At 36.7% G+C, this 19704-nt stretch overlaps 1 protein-coding gene across 2 annotated transcripts; it reads left to right on the top strand.

The window, feature by feature from the left end:
- The first annotated feature begins 1032 nt into the window (after nucleotides 1–1032).
- Nucleotides 1033–19679, top strand: Adk3 (Adenosine kinase 3). 2 transcript variants are annotated; one of them, XM_067776100.1, is made up of 4 exons: nucleotides 1033–1173; nucleotides 1634–1795; nucleotides 2924–3079; nucleotides 13185–19679. In XM_067776100.1, exons 1-4 carry the CDS (start codon nucleotides 1091–1093, stop codon nucleotides 13900–13902), a joined length of 1119 nt encoding a protein of 372 aa, XP_067632201.1. In that variant the 5' UTR covers nucleotides 1033–1090; the 3' UTR covers nucleotides 13903–19679. The 2 variants fall into 2 exon arrangements, with proteins under 2 accessions (XP_067632201.1, XP_067632199.1); XM_067776098.1 differs by lacking the exon at nucleotides 1033–1173 and adding an exon at nucleotides 1271–1521.
- Nucleotides 19680–19704: the final 25 nt, after the last annotated feature.

The following is a 19704-nucleotide window of genomic DNA, read 5'->3' as shown; positions in this document are numbered from 1 at the left end:
AAGTGGGCCAAGACCCACACTGCTCATCCGATTAGAGCAAGTTATATCAAATCTAGTATCACAACGTGCTAGTTCACGTTCGAAGTTCTCATAAGTTCTCAAAACCTTTGGGGATGGTGTTCTTCATTTAAATTCGAAACTCTGTCGAAAACTTATAACACAGAGCCGTAAATCCTAACGTCGCTGGCGAATCCGTTAAAGGCCAATTAATGGTGACTTATAACCATAAAATCATAACCAGATAAAATAGCTCATCGAACCTACCTTATGGAAATCAATGTAATCTATTAATGGTGCCATATCATAACGCTAAAGCCATAACCATACCATAGCCAACCAATTGGTTTTTGGTTTCTCGCCATATCCATAACCAAAAATATTTGAGTTGGTGAATTTAATAATTTTTGTTGATTTTATTCATTGTTTGGATACGTTATGACTAAGAGAGTAATTTTTCGTGGAATATGTTTGTAATTTTTAATGTTTTCTTCATTTTTATGAAATGTTCACTACTTTTAGGTTAAGGCACCATTATTCGATTACTTTGGAGATGGTTATGGATATGGGTATGGTTACGACTATGGCGTTAGGGTTAAGGAAGTTTAATTAGCCCTTTAGGCCTATATTAACACCTATATGGGGCCGTCCTATATGGACCCATCCTTAAACTCTATTCTAAATATCACGGAACTCTGTTCTCAAGAGTACTCTTCTCAAATATCCCAATAATCATCTCATCTGATTTCACACCATCCTTGTCTTTCATACATATATATCTGCATACCAATCCGCGAATCGCTCCATGGAATGATAGTCCGTTAAGTTTTATGACTAAGTTTTAACTGTCTCTGAAAATCTCTTTATTACAGAGTTATTTTTCTTCCCTTTATAGGCCATAATCATGCTTCCAGCGAGGCGCTTAGACTTTTGTGTAGGCAGCACTGCCATACCAACAACAATTGAAAGTCAAAACAAACAACGTATAAAAAAAAAAAGCTTTCGTACCTGAAAATCAAAAAAAAGCAAACAGAGCAAATTTGTAAGTAACTTCGTGGGCTGGGAGAGAAGTAATTTCACATTTTAACAAATTATGGACATAGCAAGTAGTGGAGTAATTAACAAAATACTATGGAATGACAGAGAAGCAAACGAGTACATATTACAAACATGTGGGTATGTATGGATATATAAATGTTTGTACATTGCTAGCTCCACTAGCGCTCTGGCTGTCGGCATATTGCGGCGGCGCGAGCTAACCTTCAATCTAGTGGCAGCTTCAGAATCAGTCGAAAAATTACTGCCGACGCGTTTGCAAGTACAGTTTAGGAGTTAAATTAAATAATAACCTTCACATAATTAAGTATTGATTAAACAAATATAAGTAAACGCGTTTTGTGTACGAGCCAGTTGCGATTTTATTCCAATTGTACCAATGCTATTCTTCGAGCGCACAATGGAATACTTGCAAGATCTTTATACGAAAGTTTTAAGTTATGGAATGGGCGATAGTAACTATAATACGTAATTAACTTGAAGATTTTCACTTTGAAAGAGTTTCATAATTAAGGCAATGTGTGTTGTAATAAATTATTCTTGTGCTTTTTTTTTCTTTTTGCCACCTCCACACTTTTAGACCACGCAAAGTAGTAGCATTTGGCAATGTCTTATTAGATCATACAGCGCAGCTTCCACATACCGCAGCTGAGTACTTGCGAAATTATCAAATACCGCCAGAGTCAAAGGGAGAATTAGATGTAGAAACTTTAACAAAATTGGAAGCTGAAACAGCTGGGCGGTAAGTGTATTTATAAACATTCAATCAGCTGTTCAGGCAATTAGTTGACATGCTGATAAGAAATAAACAGGAGCAATGCCTATCAAACTTTTTATACTCAGCGTGCTTTGCACACAGAGTATATTAACTTTGATTGGTAACGGTTGGTTGTACAGGTATAAATTAATCGAGATAGATATAGACTTCCATACATCAAAATCATCAGTATCGAAAAAAATTTTATTAAGCCATGTCCGTCCGTCCGTCCGTCCGTTAACACGAAACTTGAGTAAATATTAAGATATCTTCACCAAATTTGGTACACGAGCTTACCTGAACCCAGAATAGATTGGCATTGAAAATAAGCGAAATCGGATGATAACCACGCCCACTTTTTATATATATAATATTTTGGAAAACACAAAAAACCTGATCACTTAGTAAATAATACACCTAGAATGTTGAAATTTGACGTGTGGACTGATATTGAGACTCTTGATAAAAATTTGAAAAAAAAATTTTAAAATGGGCGTAGCACGGCCCATTTGTGATAAAATAACTTTTACAAATATTATTAATCTCAAATTAAAAATCGTTAAACCTATCGTAACAAAATTCGGCAGAAAGTTTGCCTTTACAATAAGGAATGCTTTGAAGAAAAATTAACGAAATCGGTTAAGGACCACACCCACTTTTATATAAAAGATTTTTAAAAGGGTTGTGGACGAATAAAATAAGCTATATATTTGCAAAAAATAGCTTTATATCAATGGTATTTCATTTCCCAATTTGATTTATAACAATAAATAGGAAAAACTTCAAATTTTAAAAAATGGGTGTGCACCGCCCCCTTTATGACTAAGCAATTTTCTATTTTTCGGTAGTCATAACTCGAAGAAAAATTAAGCTATAACTTAGCAAAAAATAGCTTTGAATCAATGATATTTCACTTATCAAGTTTTATGGAAAGGGGAAATGGGGAGACAAATTTTTTAAACGGGCGGTGCCGCGTGTTATGTAGAAAAGTAATTTATCTGAAATGAAATGTACAATTGAAGCACACGCTGAGTATATAATGTTCGATTACACCCGAACTTAGACACCTTTACTTGTTGTTTTTATTCTTTTTGCATACTGCTTGGTGTTTAGCGCGAAATTTGAAATAAATCCCGGTGGTTCAGCTTTGAATACGGTACGCATACTCAAACAACTCGGTACGGATGCACTTTTCATGGGCGCTGTAGGCGAAGATAAAACAGCGGAGAAATTAAAACAGATTCTGCATGAACGTGAAATTGAAGCGAGGTGAGTTGTGTGAGGGAATTACCCAGAGGAATTGTAGGTTGCATGACTAAGTGCGATTTGAATAAATCTCGCAGGTAGTGATTATTATGTTTAGTATTGCGTGTAAGTAGATATGTAGTGTACAAATTAAAATGATTATTACCAACGCCATAGATAGATCTCGAATGAAATGGAACGACTCATGACGAGATGTGTAGCGCAATATACATATATGTAGCGCAATATATATGTAGCTTCTCCAATCCAATTGTCAACCTCACCTTCGAGCGGCGAATCCCGTTTCTCTAACATACGTGGCTCTGGCGACCCCAAGCTCCTCATGGAACTTGGTGGTGGGGAGGGAGGGATGGCCTGCAGGTTTAATGTGGTCATATAAATCGTTCCCGAGATGGTCGGGCTAGTACCATAATGGTGCTGTGTTACCGGAGCGTACCGGATCTCTATCCGGCAAAGGACCATCACATCGATAACACTCCCCAAAACCTTCGGGGAGTAACCTTATCGCTACAACAACAACAACAACAACTTCTGACGAGAGCTTAATTTCAAATACATTTGTCTGTATATTAGTTCAATAGGTGGCAAGAGAGAGAGAGAGAGAATACTTTTTTTAAATAAATAAATAAATGTAAGGCGCGACAATCTTCGAAGAGATTTTACGCCGAACTTCTCTTCCAATTTGCGCCGAGCTCGTTTAGTTTCTCCTACAAATTGGCGGGATGGGACCTACTTGTTTTATGCCGACTCCGAACGCCGTCTGCAACTAAGATGAGCTTTCACTGAGAACCTTCTCATGGCAGAAATACACTCGGAGTACTTGCCCAACACTGCCGAGGGGCGACCCGCTTATAACAATTTTCTTCTAATTGAAAAAAATTGTTTAACAAATTTCGATGTTGCTTTGCCCGGGGCGTGAACCCAGGATCTTCGGTGTGGTAGGCGGAACACGCTACCATCACTCCACGGCAGCCGCCGTGTTTTTTATTTCCCGAACTTACATTAAAACGCTGGCTCAAACTCAATATATTTTAGTATTGTGTTATCTCGCAATAACATTATTTCGCAAATGTTGTTATGGAGCACGAATCCCCCCGTATTTTTGTATTTCTTGGCTTCACAGTGTCGTTTCCTGATAACCCAGCTTTGGCAAGACATTGGCTACGGTTTCTCTCTGCCTAACAAATGGCTTCCGAGATTTCTGTCCACTTCGGAGGAAAGATTTTCTCACTTCCGAAAACTGATGAGAATTCGTAACAATGGTGACATCTCCTGCGTCCATTTTTTCAGAAATTTCATATCGAATTAGTGAAGGGGAAGAGTAGGAGAAATTACTTGGAAGGTTCGACGCGTTAATATCAAATCAATTCCGATATAGTCGCGATAGTATATATCACTGTGATGAAAAAGTCGTGACTATGTTGTTGTTGTTGTTGTAGCGTAAAAGACACCCCGAACGTTTTGAGGAGTGCTATCGACGTAATGGTCATTTATCGGATATACATAGATCCGATGCGTTCCGGCAACAAGCAGCATTAAGTTAAAAGCCCGACCATCTCAGAAACGATTTAAATTTATTGAAACTTCCAGGACATTCCGCCACCACTCCCTAGTTCCATGAGGAACTTGGGGACGTCAGAGAATGGCCTGCTAAAGAACCAGGATTCGCCATGGGCAGGTGAGGTTGACAGTTGGGTTAGATAAGTTATAAATTGCGCTGGCATCGAGATGGTCGGGCTTGACCTTAATGGCGTTTGTTAACAGAACGTACCGGATCTATATCCGGCAAAGGACCATTAACATCGATAGAACTCCCGAAAGCCTTTTGGGAGTATTTTTATTGCTACAACAACAACAAGCACAACCTGTCTTTTATATACTCCACTTTGTGTATTGAACATTATTGCTCCCTCCTTTAGGTGATGTTATATAAGACATTGTTTTAGCTGAGTTGAACCCTGCTCAAGCCTATTTGGCAAGATATACTATAAAACTAGCTTGATAAAACGTGAGCCTGAGGACAACAAAGAAAACACCATGTTTCCAATAGAATACAGACACTTACTGACTCCACACCAACAACAACCTACTGACTCCATGGTTGGTCATTGACTTGACCCGGACTACCTATATATACGCTCCTTTATGTATTTGTGCAACCTCTGTAATAAAAATAATATACCTTTAAATTAACTTTACTATGCGTTTACAGCTTTCTAGCTCTCTGTTTGTATTGCCTAGTTTACGTTGAAATCTTTTTTAACAACATAATTTAATGAGTTTTGATATATTCTAGTTGCGTTTGCTCTGCACGTAGGCATAACATGGAATACATATATATATATATACTAAGCTCCCGCATTTGAACAGTTAATAGCTATAATTTAAGTCACGCCTGACTGAATTGGTTTAAATGCTGTACAAAAAGGGTCGCAACATGTCTTCACAACTTCCGCTCTTCTTTGTTTAAATCGCTGCTGCAGTTATGGCCAAAAGTTCATTTGCATATGCACATACATACATACATACATACAACATAGTACATTCTCTTAAAGTGGTGCATTGGGGGAACAACGCTTGAATATATTATCCAAGCTTTAATTTCGTAAATATGCGGGTGTTTTTATTACACATGATCGCCTTCTAGCGTGAGTCCCATTTAAGCATTTCGAGCTGCACGTTTGGTGGTGTCGTTATCATTTTTCAGCTAACAACTTTTATTTCATGCGTTAGGAATGGCTTCAAAATACCTATGCATGCATGTACTTCTCAAATCAAATTATTTGTGTCATTGACTCATGACTTCGTAGAGCCTTTTGGGGTTTTATTTCTTTATAATAGCCACCCAGTGCAATTTATATGTGTAGGTATACAGATAAGTGTGCACATTAGACCGTATCACAAAAAAAGTGAAGTTCGAGAATAAAATTCAATTCGGGGTTATATCTTTTATCATATCTTATTGGTAATTGTAGTGAGATCCTAGAATTTTATACACCAATTGGTTTGTCTTGAAGTTGCAATTTTGTTTTCAAGCGTTATGTATAACTGCATACTTATGTGAAAATCAATTTCTCAAAGATGTTGTTGTTATTGTTTTAGCGAAAAGGTTACTCCCCGAAGGCTTTGTGGAGTGTTATCGATGTGATGGTCTTTTGCCGGATACAGATCCGGTACGCTCCGGTAACACAGCACCATTAAGGTGCTCGGGAACTATTTATATGGCCACATTAAACCTTCAGGCCATCCCTCCCTGCCCACCCCAAGTTCCATGAGGAGCTTGGGGTCGCCAGGGCGTCGTCTGTTAGTGAAACAGGATTCGCCGCGGATAGGTGAGGCTGACAATTGGGGTTGGAGAAGCTATATATTGCGCTGGCAACCTGAAGGGTTTCGCTACACAGTCCCTTGAATCTGGTATTTTAGTCGCCTCTTATGACATACCTACCGCGGGTATATTCTAACCCCCTAATCCGCTGGGAATTTCTCAAAGATCCTCATACTAGTTACCTTTTTTAGATATTGCGCGACAGACTCGGGTGTTATCCGACCATAGGATGCTATTTCAGTAATACTTCGAGACTAAGCAGAGTGATGTGCAGCTAAAACAGCATCGATGCGCCGTTTAGATACCGCACTGTTAGCTCAAACACGTTTGTCTCGCTTGTAGGACTGGTATCAGAAGACGCTGGGCCGGAGCGTACCAATTTCACGACCGGAAGAGGATTGACCCTATCGTTGAAGTTTCGACGTGGTCTTATCTATCTCTTCTCGAGTCAGTAGATACTGCAGTGCACTGGATACATGTATATCCGGCACAGCACTGTCAATAGCGACAATACAATAAAGGAAACGTCATCCACACCTTGTAGTTTCATCATTACCTGAGTTTCCCGGATGATGGTTACCCTTTTACCGATAATTTCCGTAGAAAGTCAAATCTTTCAAATATTGCCGGGTTAGCGAAGGTTTGAGATTGAAACACGTTTACAGAATTCTGGAGTCGAATAGATAGGGATTGGAAAGGCTGGGGTGTTGTAAAGATTGCCGCTACTATTTCACAGATCAGATGTTATTCGTCCCTGAAATAACGAGATCTTCTCAATGTCACAACATCCATGGTAGACTTATATCCAAAAATTTGGTAAGGCGATTTCTATACTTGCGGTCTTTACAGTTCTCTCTTCAGAACTACACTTTTCTATAGTAGGAGTATGTCTTGGTCTTCGATGTAGAGGTATCTGTAATCCTTAGCGGCCTAAGCTACGTTGAAGAGAATAAAAAGAGATGGCCTATTTTCACTTATTTTAAAGCTAGGGGTGCTGTAAGAAGCTGGGTGGCCATTTTAAATTTTACTAATTTGTTCATCCTGACACAACAATTTTGAAAAATATATATTAATATGCCAGTCGCTTTTGATATACTAATCTATATATGTATATATAGATAGAAGGATGTATGTTTGTAAGCAGCCAATGTAGTCCGAAACCAGTCCGTCGATTTTATTCAAATCTGGAGGATAGCTTCACACCAACCCCGAGAGTGTTTCCGTCAAGATCTACTCTAAACATTTTTCTATTCATGTTTTGATTTGCCTTAAATGAGTCTGGGGCTTTAGCTAGGACTGCAACAGCAAATGGGGCTGAGAATAAGGGATGGAGAAGAATAAGAAGAACTTGAGAGAGTAGAAAAGAGGGAAGAACAAAGGTACTGATAAAGCGATAGAGTAAGACGAAGATATAAAAATAGGAATAGAAGGAGTGGAAAAAAAGTTAGGGAAAGGACGGAAAGGGAGAAATAGACGAAGAGAAAGAGAAAGTCAAAGGGAGGAGTGAATAAAAGGAGACGGAAAAGGGGAGGGAATTAAGAGGTAAACATTTCCTAAAACAGTAGTCGATACGGTCTACTGTTTGCTTTTATGTTTGCGCTATTGTGCAATTTTGCTGAAACTCATGTCTAATTAAATAGAAACGGTTTCTGCGTTCACATGTTTTTTTAAGGTATATAAGTTAATCAACTTTATCTCATATTATTTGAATAACTTATTTTTTTCTTAAGGTCATGCTTCTAGAATGAAAATAATTTTACTTTGTGTATTATCAAAAGCCAGCTAATTTTAAAGCGTAAAAGAAAAAACGTCTGCAACAATTCTTCATGCATGTTTTCTCGGAAAAATAAAGCTTGAATGCGATTTTTAGCTGCTCGTTAATTGTGATAAGTTGTAGAGTTCTTGTTTATTTCTAGCTACAATTGTCGCACATTTTCTTGCGAATTTCTCATACAATGGACAACTCTTCCTCCCGAATAGAAATTAATTCACTTGCAAGGTATTGATCTTTTGATCTATGTACATTTACACAGAAGGAAAAAAAAAAACAAATTACAGCCCGTCACTGCCAGACCTATGTCAGTTTAGTGTTTTAAAAAACGTTTGGCAGGACATATATCTGCTAAAGCCACTATGACTTAGCCTAATAATATACCAACTTTTGTAAAATGGCGAAGTTCTGGCAGTCACGGGCTCTTAGACTATTAGTAATATAGATTGATCACAGCCAGGTTCAATTAGTCGACAGCTGTCATATCAAAACATTCACCTTATATCCTAGCAGTTTGTTCAAAATTTACTACGTTGTCTGCTTCCACTCTTTTTAGAATATACTGTCAGCTAGAGCATTTATATACATTAACCTGAGTCGAGTTGTTTGGACCAAAGTTAACCGATATCGCACCATCGATCGAAGATCTCACATAGACTGAATGTGTCCATAGTGTTTGGAGACCATAGAAAAATTCCCCCAGCGGGTTAGGGGATCAGAATATACCCGCGGTAGGTATGCCTGTCGTAAGAGGCGACTAAAGTACCATATTCAAGGGGCTGTGTAGCGCAACCCTTCAGGTTGCCAGCGCAATATACAGCTTCTCCAAACCCAATTGTCAACCTCACCTATCCGCGGCGAATACTGTTTCACTAACAGACGAGGCTCTGGCCACCCCAAGCTCCTCATGGAACTTGGGGGTGGGGAGGGAGGGAATGGCCTGAAGGTTTAATGTGGCCACATAAGTCGTTCCCGAGATGGTCGGGCTAGCACTTCAGTGGTGCTGTGGTACCGGAGCGTACCGGATCTGTATCCGGCAAAGGACCATCACATCGATGACACTCCCCAAAGCCTTCGAGGAGCAACCTTATCGCTACAACAACAACAACAACTATAGAAAAATTTATTAAATTTCATTATTGTCATAATAGATAGTTAAGCTGATCGAAAATCAAAATATAAGACAAAACAATCCGTGACATAATTTATGAGCGCATTCAAAATGTCGAAAATATGCTGAAAATTATAAAGAGGTGATCCCTAGAGTAAGCTTCAATATTTTTTTGTTGGAGATGTATGGTGAACTACGTGTTTTTGATACGCATTTAGCAAAACAAAATACGACCCACCTAGTTTCTATTTAGGCATATGCAGCAGCCTTTGACTCAGAAAGTGGCCTTAACGCCCCCGTTAACGAGAAGAGTTTAAGAAATAATCAACTTTATAGGTTAGTACAACGTTTGTGAGGGCCTGAGAGAGATAGGGGAAAGTTAACAACACCTACGAACTTGTTGTTGTTGTTGTAGCAGTGCTTCGCCACATTCAATAGGTGCGACCGATCACAAATTGTCATCAATAAACTCTTACTGGAGTCCAAGGAAACTTGCAGTTTCAACAGGGGTAGACCATAGTGAGAGGGGTGTTAGAGGCGTTGTTTCCACATCACAATTGAAGAGGTGGTTGGTGTCATGTGGGGACACATTGCAAGCAGGACATACATTTTCTATGTCGGGGTTGATGATGGATAGGTAAGATTTTAACCTGTAACAGTATCCAGAACGAAGTTGAGCAAGAGTGACACGCGTTTCCCTAGGGAGAGTGCGTTCCTGTTCTGCAAGTTCTGGGTATTTTTCTTTAAGAACTGTATTCGCCGGACAATTTATGACATAGAGGTCCGACGCCTGTTTGTGGATATCACTGAGGAACTGCTTGTGCTTTTTTGCATCATACGGCTGTGTTCTCTGGTGCCGTATTTCCCTTTAATGCGCACGGAGATGACCCCTTAAACCCCTGGGAGGTGTAGGCTCATCAATCAGATAGTTGTTGGGATGCCCAGATTCAACAGAAACTGTTTGTTCAGCATTTCATTTCTCTACCTAATGGGGAGTACTCTCGCCTCATTACGCCTTCCCAAGGCAGCCGGTTCTATGTACCTTAGCGACTCAGGATTTTTCCGGATCAAGGGCGGTCATTTCACTGTAACTTCATTAAATTTGTTGTATCCCTCCCACCTACGAACTTCAAGATAGGGAGTAGTAAATAACTACTCCAACTTTCTTTCTCGTCAGCATAGGCTAGCGACTACCTTTACAACTATCCATCATGCAACTTGGGGTAGGGAGGGAGGGATGGCCTGAAGGTTTAATGTGGCCACACAAATCGTTCCCGAGATGGTCGGGCTAGCACCTTAATGGTGCTGTGTTACCGGAGCGTACCGGATCTGTATCCGGCAAAGGACCATCACACCGATAACACTCCCCAAAGCCTTCAGGAAGTAACCTTATCGCTACAACAACAACTCGGTTCCAGTCAACCAGTAGTGACCTGCCCCACCTGTCAACAGCGACAAGTTATATCAGCCTAATCTCGGTCCGACCGATATCTCAGCTTTTCCCAAGAGCGTAACGAACATTTGATACTTAAAATCAAACTTTCCTCGAGACTAAGAAGACGGGCCGCATATTTCCCGAATATATTGAGTTGGCAAACGAATCATTTATGCAAAAAAAAAAGATTACGTAAACCTCCCGAGAGCTAAGGGTAATCATTTTTCGTAACGATCCAATATGCAGGGTTCTGTCATATTTATGGCCCAAAATAGATGATATATCTTTTTTTAGTAAATATAAGTGTCTAATATGTTTCCGATCCTATTTCGAACATTTTCGCCTTTCACAAACTCAGCTATGTATATTAGACTGGGTCGATTTATTAACCGATATCGCGCCAACGATTTTCGATAGGATTTTGGCTCAGGAAAAAAAGTTCCACTACGCATACCCAAAAAAATAATTTTCGAACCTGCGAAAAAAAATGCTGAAAGGGTCACTTTTTCGACAAAAACACTCCCCAAAACCCAAAAAAAAATTTTTTTTTTTCAAAAAAGTGTATCGTGAACGTTTTTACAATAGTGAGGTCTTTATTGACCGGCCAGTTCTATGGTCTCCATAGCGTTACCTTATTGAGATATTTTGTTATTTGGGAAGAGACGTTTCTTAATAATATAAATATTGGAGCACGAACTCGAAGCCAAATCTGTATCCGAACAGTCGTAACTCCAACTGAGATGATAAAATTGAACGAAATTCAAAACCATTACCGTTATTGCGTTTAAATTATCTCACACTAACAACTCGCTCTTCCCTTCAAAATAAAGCTCACAACAATTTTTTGAGTATTTTTTGTACATTTTTGAATAGCGTATTTATTACTACAATTTACACCGTGTGAAGTACATTGTACGAAAAAGCAAGCGAACTCAAAAATTAAGCCTTTTTAATAAATGTATAGATAACGGGTTTCATTAAATCAATACCGACCAATCTACGGAATCATTTGGTAAATAATGAAAACTCCGCTGGATTTTGGGGGAGAGGCAGTCAGCTCTCAGCAACGTGTTTTTATACCTTTCATGAAAATGAAATGGTATATTAACTTTGGCACGAATCTCAAAATTGTAAGTCCTTAAAGGAAAATAAATAGACCCACCATTAAATATCCAGGATGAAGAGCTGAAAATTTTTTTTTAAATAAAAAAAAAAAATAAAATAAAAAAAACTAAAATAATGAACAAAATTAGCCTGGTGTCATTGGGCCACTTGAAGGCAGTGCGCTGCCACAACGTCCAATTATGTCCATCTGTCCTTCTGTCCGTCTGTCTGTTTGTATGCAAACTAGTCCCTCAATTTTTGAGATATCTTGATAAAATTTGGTGAGCGGGTGTATTTGGGTGTCCGATTAGACATTTGTCGGAACCGGCCGGATCGGACCACAATGGCATATATCCTCCATACAACCGATTTTTCAAAAAACAGGATTTTTGTCATATCTTCCTCAATTTATCAGATTGAAGCTTCAAACTTCACCATATGCTTTCGTATATTGCGCATATGGTTCTCTGAAAAATTTACGAGGTCGGCCGTATATATAACTTATATCCCCCACAGCCGATTGTTCAGATAAGAAGCTTCTCGTAATTTCGGTCCCATTTTAACAGCTAGAGGCTACAAATTTCAATGAATGCTTACGTATGGGGCATCAATTGTTGTCTGAAAAAAAGTATATGGATCAGTTGTATGTATAGTATATATCCCATACAACCGATTGTTCAGATAAGAAACTTTTCGTAATTTATGTACCACTTTTAACTGCTGGAAGCTTTAAATTTCACCAAATACTTACCCTTGCGTTATATATTGTTAAGATAAGTGATTCATTGTCATAGCTATTTCATGCAGACCACAAAAAAACGCGAAACTTTGCATCCTCACACAAACTACCTACCTATATTTTATTTTTTATTTATCTTAAAAATGGCTTAGTTATGTACATACATCTGTTTACTATATATTTCTTATCTTATACATCCGATTATTTAGAGATTACGAATGGGATACGATTATTGTTCAGCCCCATTCTTGAAAGGTATGAAGTCTTCGGCACAGCCAAAGACAGTCCCGTCCTTACTTCTTTAAGTTGATTAAGTTTAAGTTGTTTAGATCTTCGTGTGCTATATATAATCATGTAATTAATTGAGGTGAGCACGTCATAATTTCGCTTACCACTTAAATTTCCCCTACAACTAATAAAATATTTTTTAGTATTTAACGTAATAATTAACGAAAGCGTGAGAAATTACAAACAATAGATATATTTTATAAAAGCAATTTATTATTACATAAAACATATTTATGTATATTTCTGTTTAATATTACAAACACATTTGCTCAACTTATAAATTAATATATTAAAAAAAAATTAAAAATTTGTTTAATAAATTCTACATTCCACAGACTCGCCACGGTTGACAATGTACCAACTGGTCAATGCATTTGCATTGTGAATTTGGATACCAAAACGAAAGCATTATACGCAAATATTGGTGCATCTGCACATCTGAAGGTTGATCATGTGCGCAAGATTGAACACGATGAGACACAAGCACTCTTACGTCCCGTAGAACGTAAACAAATTATTTACATCGAAGGTTTCTTTATACCGCAACGAGAGGAGGTGTGCGCGTACATTGTACGAAATTATATAAAACAACGACGCCGTTTAGCTATCAATCTAAATGCTGAATATATTGTGCAAAAGAAGTTTGGTAGTTTGTATGAATTGGCTAGTGCAGCCTTTTTGATTTTTGGTAATCGTAAAGAACATATGGCCTTCGCAAAAAAACTGGGTTATGAGTCGATTGATGATGCAGCTAAACATTTAATGGAGGAATGCAATAGCACACCCAAAATAATTGTGGTGACAAATCGTCATGAATGTGTACAATTGATAACAAACTATCAAGATGAATATTCACCACCTGGACCAATAACATTTCAAAGTTTCCATGTGCCACGTGTTGATGATGTTGTCGATACAACTGGAGCTGGTGATGCATTCGTTGCGGGTTTCTTGCATGCATGGCTAGAGAAACGTTCGCTAAGTGAATGTATACGTGTGGCGAGTGATGTGGCTGCCAAAGTGGTGACTGTTGTGGGTTGTAATTTGCCGTGAATCTGTGAGGTGATACGACAGTGGGCTGCTTCAGTTTTCGTCGACTACAAACAACTACTCAGCTATTAGTTTAAGTAAAAAAAAAAGTTCATAAATAATTTTTAGATTATGCATATAAGTAATTCCATCTCATGTTTATTGATGGTGGAAGTCGATCATTTTCTGATTTGCTTGTAGTTTTATAAAAAATTTTTTTTTTATCCTTATGTCTGTGAGCTGCAAAGCTAAAAGGAGGTTTATGTTCGACAAATTCCATATTACATATTTTCTTGGTTCTCATAGAGAAATAGTGCTCTCTTTCTTCATTATTTTCAAACAAAATGTTACTCTGCCATCAGAGTTTCGAAATAACTGAAAATCTAGAGTTACAAAAACATTCTTAAGCATCCAACCTTTAGACTTACAGTTCCTTTTTTTACTTGCAGATTGCTTTTGAAGTTTATCCAATATTTAAAAAATTTAATTTGTGAGTTTGTATAGTTGAGTATTTCACGCCAAATGCAGAAATAACTTCATGTACTTAGCTAAAAAACTAGGAAAAAAAAATCGCAATCGCAGAAGAAATTTAAAATCTCAAAAAAATGCGATAGTCAACTCAGTTTTGGTTTTCGAGTCGGTGGGATTTTCACGAATTAAATTTGTAAAAATGTTTTTGGGTTGCTAAATGATATTTTTTGATTCCAAATCCATTCGAAAATAAGAATAGGCGTGAATAATGCTATATTTTTCCACCTCTTTTTTAACTGATTCGCTCATTAATCTTAATAAATCATATCTTCTGACTGCACTATATTTTGTTTCAGAAATTTAAAGTTTTGAATATCGGCACAAAAAACTCAAGTTTTGCATTGAGAATATAATTTTCAATCAAAATAAAATTTTGCCTTTTCGAGAAATTTAAATTATTTATAATTTAAATTATAAGTATTATATTTTATATACAATTTTTTGCTCAAAAATTGAATTTTTGAAAAAAATTGTAATAAAAGTTTTTGAAGCATGCAACGAAACTGAAAAAATTAAACGTTCATTTAAAAAAGAAAAAAAAAGTTAAAAGAGAGAACTTAAGAATTTTACGATTTTAAAGATCTCAAAATGGTGACAATTTTTATTCGTTTCGAATTTTTTCAAAATCATGTTTTCCATAATTTTTTAAATATCGAAAGCAATCGAACCGTAGGCTTTTGTTGGTAGCTGTATACAATTTTTTCAAGGGTGCCAATATTTTTCGAACGTTGCAATTTGAAATCAAAAATATTTTGCAACAAAATTAGTTTTGCCAAAATCCCTTATGGAATTAGGTTGAGAATATCACCACTTGTATTTTTTTTGAAAAATTATTAAAATTAATTGACCAGTAGCGCGAAAACAAATGTAAATTATTCAAGTTCGAAAATATGATTATTGGCATCACTTTTAGAAATAATTCGAATTTCGAAAAATTGTTAAATACTGATTTTAGTTTTATCATTGTGAGCCTACTAAGTTTTCGACCTGAGAAAAAACTTTTGCCGACCATTTAAGACATTTCTATACAAGTTGACAGCAAAATTAATTGAAGCCTTAATCTGACATTCTAAATTATTAGAAAGAACAAGTAATCAGCTGTTCTTATGCCATCACCATTGTGGATCCACAATCATTGTGAAGCAAACTAAGTGTGATATCTTATTTGTCAACTGCCTGACAGGATGTTCAATATGGCTACTTTTTAGGTTTTGACAGCGTGTTCAATATGGCGGCGCATAGGGCCGGCTATCTTCAGCGCGTGATAGAAAGAGATACAGAATGAGACAGCGATAGTCAATTACAAATCAGGTGATCCAATCACTTTGGAATTTTGACGTCTATGCAGAAGATATGACACTTAGTTTGATTCACAATGGACATCACTTTCAACTGGATTCGCTTTGATAACGAGTATTTACAAAATAAATACTATAAATAACTTCATGTACATAGTTACAAAACTAGAAAAAAAAAAATAGCAATCGAAGGAGAATTTTAAAATCTCAAAAAATTTAGATAGTCAACTCTGTTTTGGTTTTCGGGTCGGAGGAAATTTCACGAATTAAATTTGTAAAAATGTTTTTGGGTTGCTAAATCAAAATTTTTTATTAAAAATACATTCGAAAATAAGAATGGGCGTGAATAATGTTATATTTTTCCACTTATTTTTTAACTGATCCACTCATTAATCTTAATAAATCATATTTTCTGACTGCGCTATATTTTGTTTCAGAAATTTAAAGTTTCGGCACAAAAAACCTCAAGTTTTTGAATGAAGAATATAATTTTGAATCAAAATAAAATTTGGCCACTTTCAACTGGATTCGCTTTGATAACGAATATTTCAAAATAAATTTGAAAAACTTTGAAAAATTGTAACATCGAATGACGGTGGTAATCATTTATGTTTTTTGGAAACAACTTTCACAGAACCTTTTTATAAAGTTATATAAAACTTTTTACCAAAATTTAACAAGCGACTAATTTCCAATTGGTTTAAGCGAACCCAAATTACCCTTATAATAATATGACTTATGCATAATTAACAACAAATTATCTTTGTATTGTAAACTAATTCATAAACATGGTCATTGTCACGTTACATTAGTTTATTAAGGTTTTTGCGAAATGGTCTCATTTCATGCCATGTGCATACATACATCATATTGTTGCAAATGCCTCAACATTGACTCACAGCCTCATTTCTCCATTCCATCCACTCATCTCATATGCACAAATCAAAGCAAATATGAATGCTATTAATTATACAATAATATATCATGTATTATAGTTTCATAAAAGTACTTAAGATATATGTTTGTATGTATGTATGTATGTACTCAAGTGTTATTGTTAAGTCGCTCATGCATACACAAATGTAGGTGCATATATGCGTAATGTTTTCTCAAGTGCTTTTTGATGCAAACTCGTGCTTTTTTATAAATTCCTACAAATGCATGGTATGTACTTTTGTTTTTTTTTTGTATATATGGAAGCTTACATACATGTATATGCGCAGGCGTCTATTTGACAACGCAATTTTAGCTCCCATAAATTCCTACATATCTCCTCATTCCTGCCCTTAATAGTTTTAATATTCATTTATGTCGTTATCGAAAAGGTTATTAATAGAATATCTTAAAAACTTAATCATTATTTAGATATATGTAGATTTAAAGTTATTTCAGGCACAAATTGACTTGATTACATCTATGTATATTGATATGCTATTATACTTTCGCGCTTAATTAATATGCTACTTACGTATGTAAAGCCGGGTAAATTTATTGCAATAAAATATTATCATCCTTTTGTCCTGTCACTCAAATATTCGACTGCTAATTCTGCACAAGAGTTTTTGAAAGCGTAGTATTGAGGTTTTAGCCACCTAATAATATCTTGCTTTGCTTAGTAGGCAAGTTCCATATATACAAGGTCGACAACTGAGTGTGTCGTCATTCTATCTCGGCTGTTGATTCTAAAACGTTCTGTCTCAGAGAAATTTTGAATAGCACCCTATATCTGAGCTTTTGAAAAAAACTCGGTTTTTTATTTAAATGTAGGGAATTTTTTAAGCAAATTTTTAGATTATTATTACTATATTTTTTAATCTGTAGCCAACTTAGGATGATCCTGTATTGTAGTTGCTGTAGCGGTAAAGACACTTTCGAAAGTTTTAGGTAGTGTTATCGACGTTGATGGTCCTTTGCCGGTCATATATCCGGTACGTTCCGGTAACAAGGTACCAAGCAGCATTAAGGTACTATCCCGACCCTCTCGGGAATGGTTTAATATGACCATATTGAACCTTCTATGCTATCCCGCCCCTCCACCCCTGATATCATGAGGAATGTGTATAAAACATACATATTTGTAACAGGTTTCGCCTCGCGTAGGTGAGGTGACAATCGGGTTGCCTATGCTGTGAATTGCAGTTATCGATTCCTTGAATCCCATGATCCTGTACTGAGATAATACTTTATTGGAAAAATTAATGTTATAATATCATTTATTAGTATGAGATTGCCTTGAGTTTCGAATCGACCCTACTTATATTTATTCGCAGTTCTTTGAGTGGCAGCGGTGTCGCACCAATTGTATAGAATCTTTGGCCTTGAGAAAAGGGCTGCGTGCAATATAGCCAAAGTACCTCGGGGAAAAAGCTTTTACTGCTTTCGTGGGATCTTTTATAGTACATTGCTACCACAAAGCGGTACTATTAAAAATATGAATCCATGCAACGAGTTGGATTCAGTCAAGGCTGAAGTACTCACTTCCCCACAACACAAATTACTGTTCTCCGTAAAGTTTCACGTCCATCAACAAAGGATCACAAAAACTTCGGGGAGTATCTTTATGGTTAATACAACAACAATAACAACGTGGTTGTGAGTGAGGCCTAATCTCGCTGGTCTCTTTCAGTTTCTTGCGGACTAGGTGCGCTTCAGCCAAGTAAGAGCTAATGCGACACCACATCCAGCCCGTTGTTGGGATCCATCTGGGAAGTTATCGACAAAAATCGCGCATTCACTAAGTTCATGCTCAGCTACCCAGCCTTTGCAGATACAATGTGAAAATGTATCGGTTCTCAGAGCGACTTATTACAAATGGGCTGTTTATATGAACACGACTGTAGCATCTTTATATGTATGTATGTATTTCTAATGATGCAATATATATGTAGGTATGTACTTCATTAAAGCAGAATCCAAACATTCATCATGTTGTTGTTGTTGTAGCGATAAAGTTGCTCCCCCGAAGGCTTTGGGGAGTGTTATCGATGTGATGGTCCTTTGCCGGATACAGATCCGGTACGCTCCGGTACCACAGCACCATTAAGGTGCTAGCCCGACCATCTCGGGAACGACTTATGTGGCCACATTAAACCTTCAGGCCATTCCCTCCCTCCCCACCCCCAAGTTCCATGAGGAGCTTGGGGGGGGGGGGGGCAGAGCCTCGTCTGTTAGTGAAACAGGATTCGCCGCGGATAGGTGAGGTTGACAATTGGGTTTGGAGAAGCTATATATTGCGCTGGCAACCTGAAGGGTTGCGCTACACAGCCCCTTGAATCTGGTATTTTAGTCGCCTCTTACGACAGGCATACCTACCGCGGGTATATTCTGATCCCCTAACCCGCTGGGGTCCAACATTCATCATAGCTTTTTAAACCTTATCTGAGCAATATGTTTTATTTTTAATTATTTAGATATTTTTCATTGAATTGTAGTGTCCCGGTAGAACAAAAACAACCATATACAATAGGCAAATGTACACTCACCTGTAGAAATATTTATAAATATCTATTAATTAGAATAAAAAAAAAAAGAAATTTTCTCCATTTTTGTCTCCCTTCAACTCGCTTTCGAATGTATCAAAACAACCTTCTCTTTCGCAGTAGTAGGTAGTACTTTGTTTTATTTAAAAATACACTTTTGTTAAGTTAAAAATTATAAGTTTCAATATTTACATTTTTTTTGTACATACGTATTATATTTAACAACAAATTATATATAATTATAAATAAGTATGATTTTCATGACTTTGCTAAATAACTATATAAATTGACTTAAACAATTGTTACATAAGGCTTTAAATAAGTTATACAAAATGGTTGTAAGTGCCTTAAAATAGCGGCCAAGCAATAAATGTATTCGTAAATGTTTTCGCCAAGCAATATATTCAAACAAGTCCAAGGATGATTACCAAAAAATTATGTAAAAAACAATAAAAACAAATCTTGAGGAGCTTACAAAAATAATAAAATAAAATTTATAGTTCTTGGCTATAAAACCT

The sequence above is a fragment of the Eurosta solidaginis genome, chromosome 3, assembly GCF_040869045.1.
Source record: "Eurosta solidaginis isolate ZX-2024a chromosome 3, ASM4086904v1, whole genome shotgun sequence".
Lineage (NCBI taxonomy): Eukaryota > Metazoa > Arthropoda > Insecta > Diptera > Tephritidae > Eurosta > Eurosta solidaginis.
This window is presented reverse-complemented; position numbering and strand designations above follow the sequence as displayed.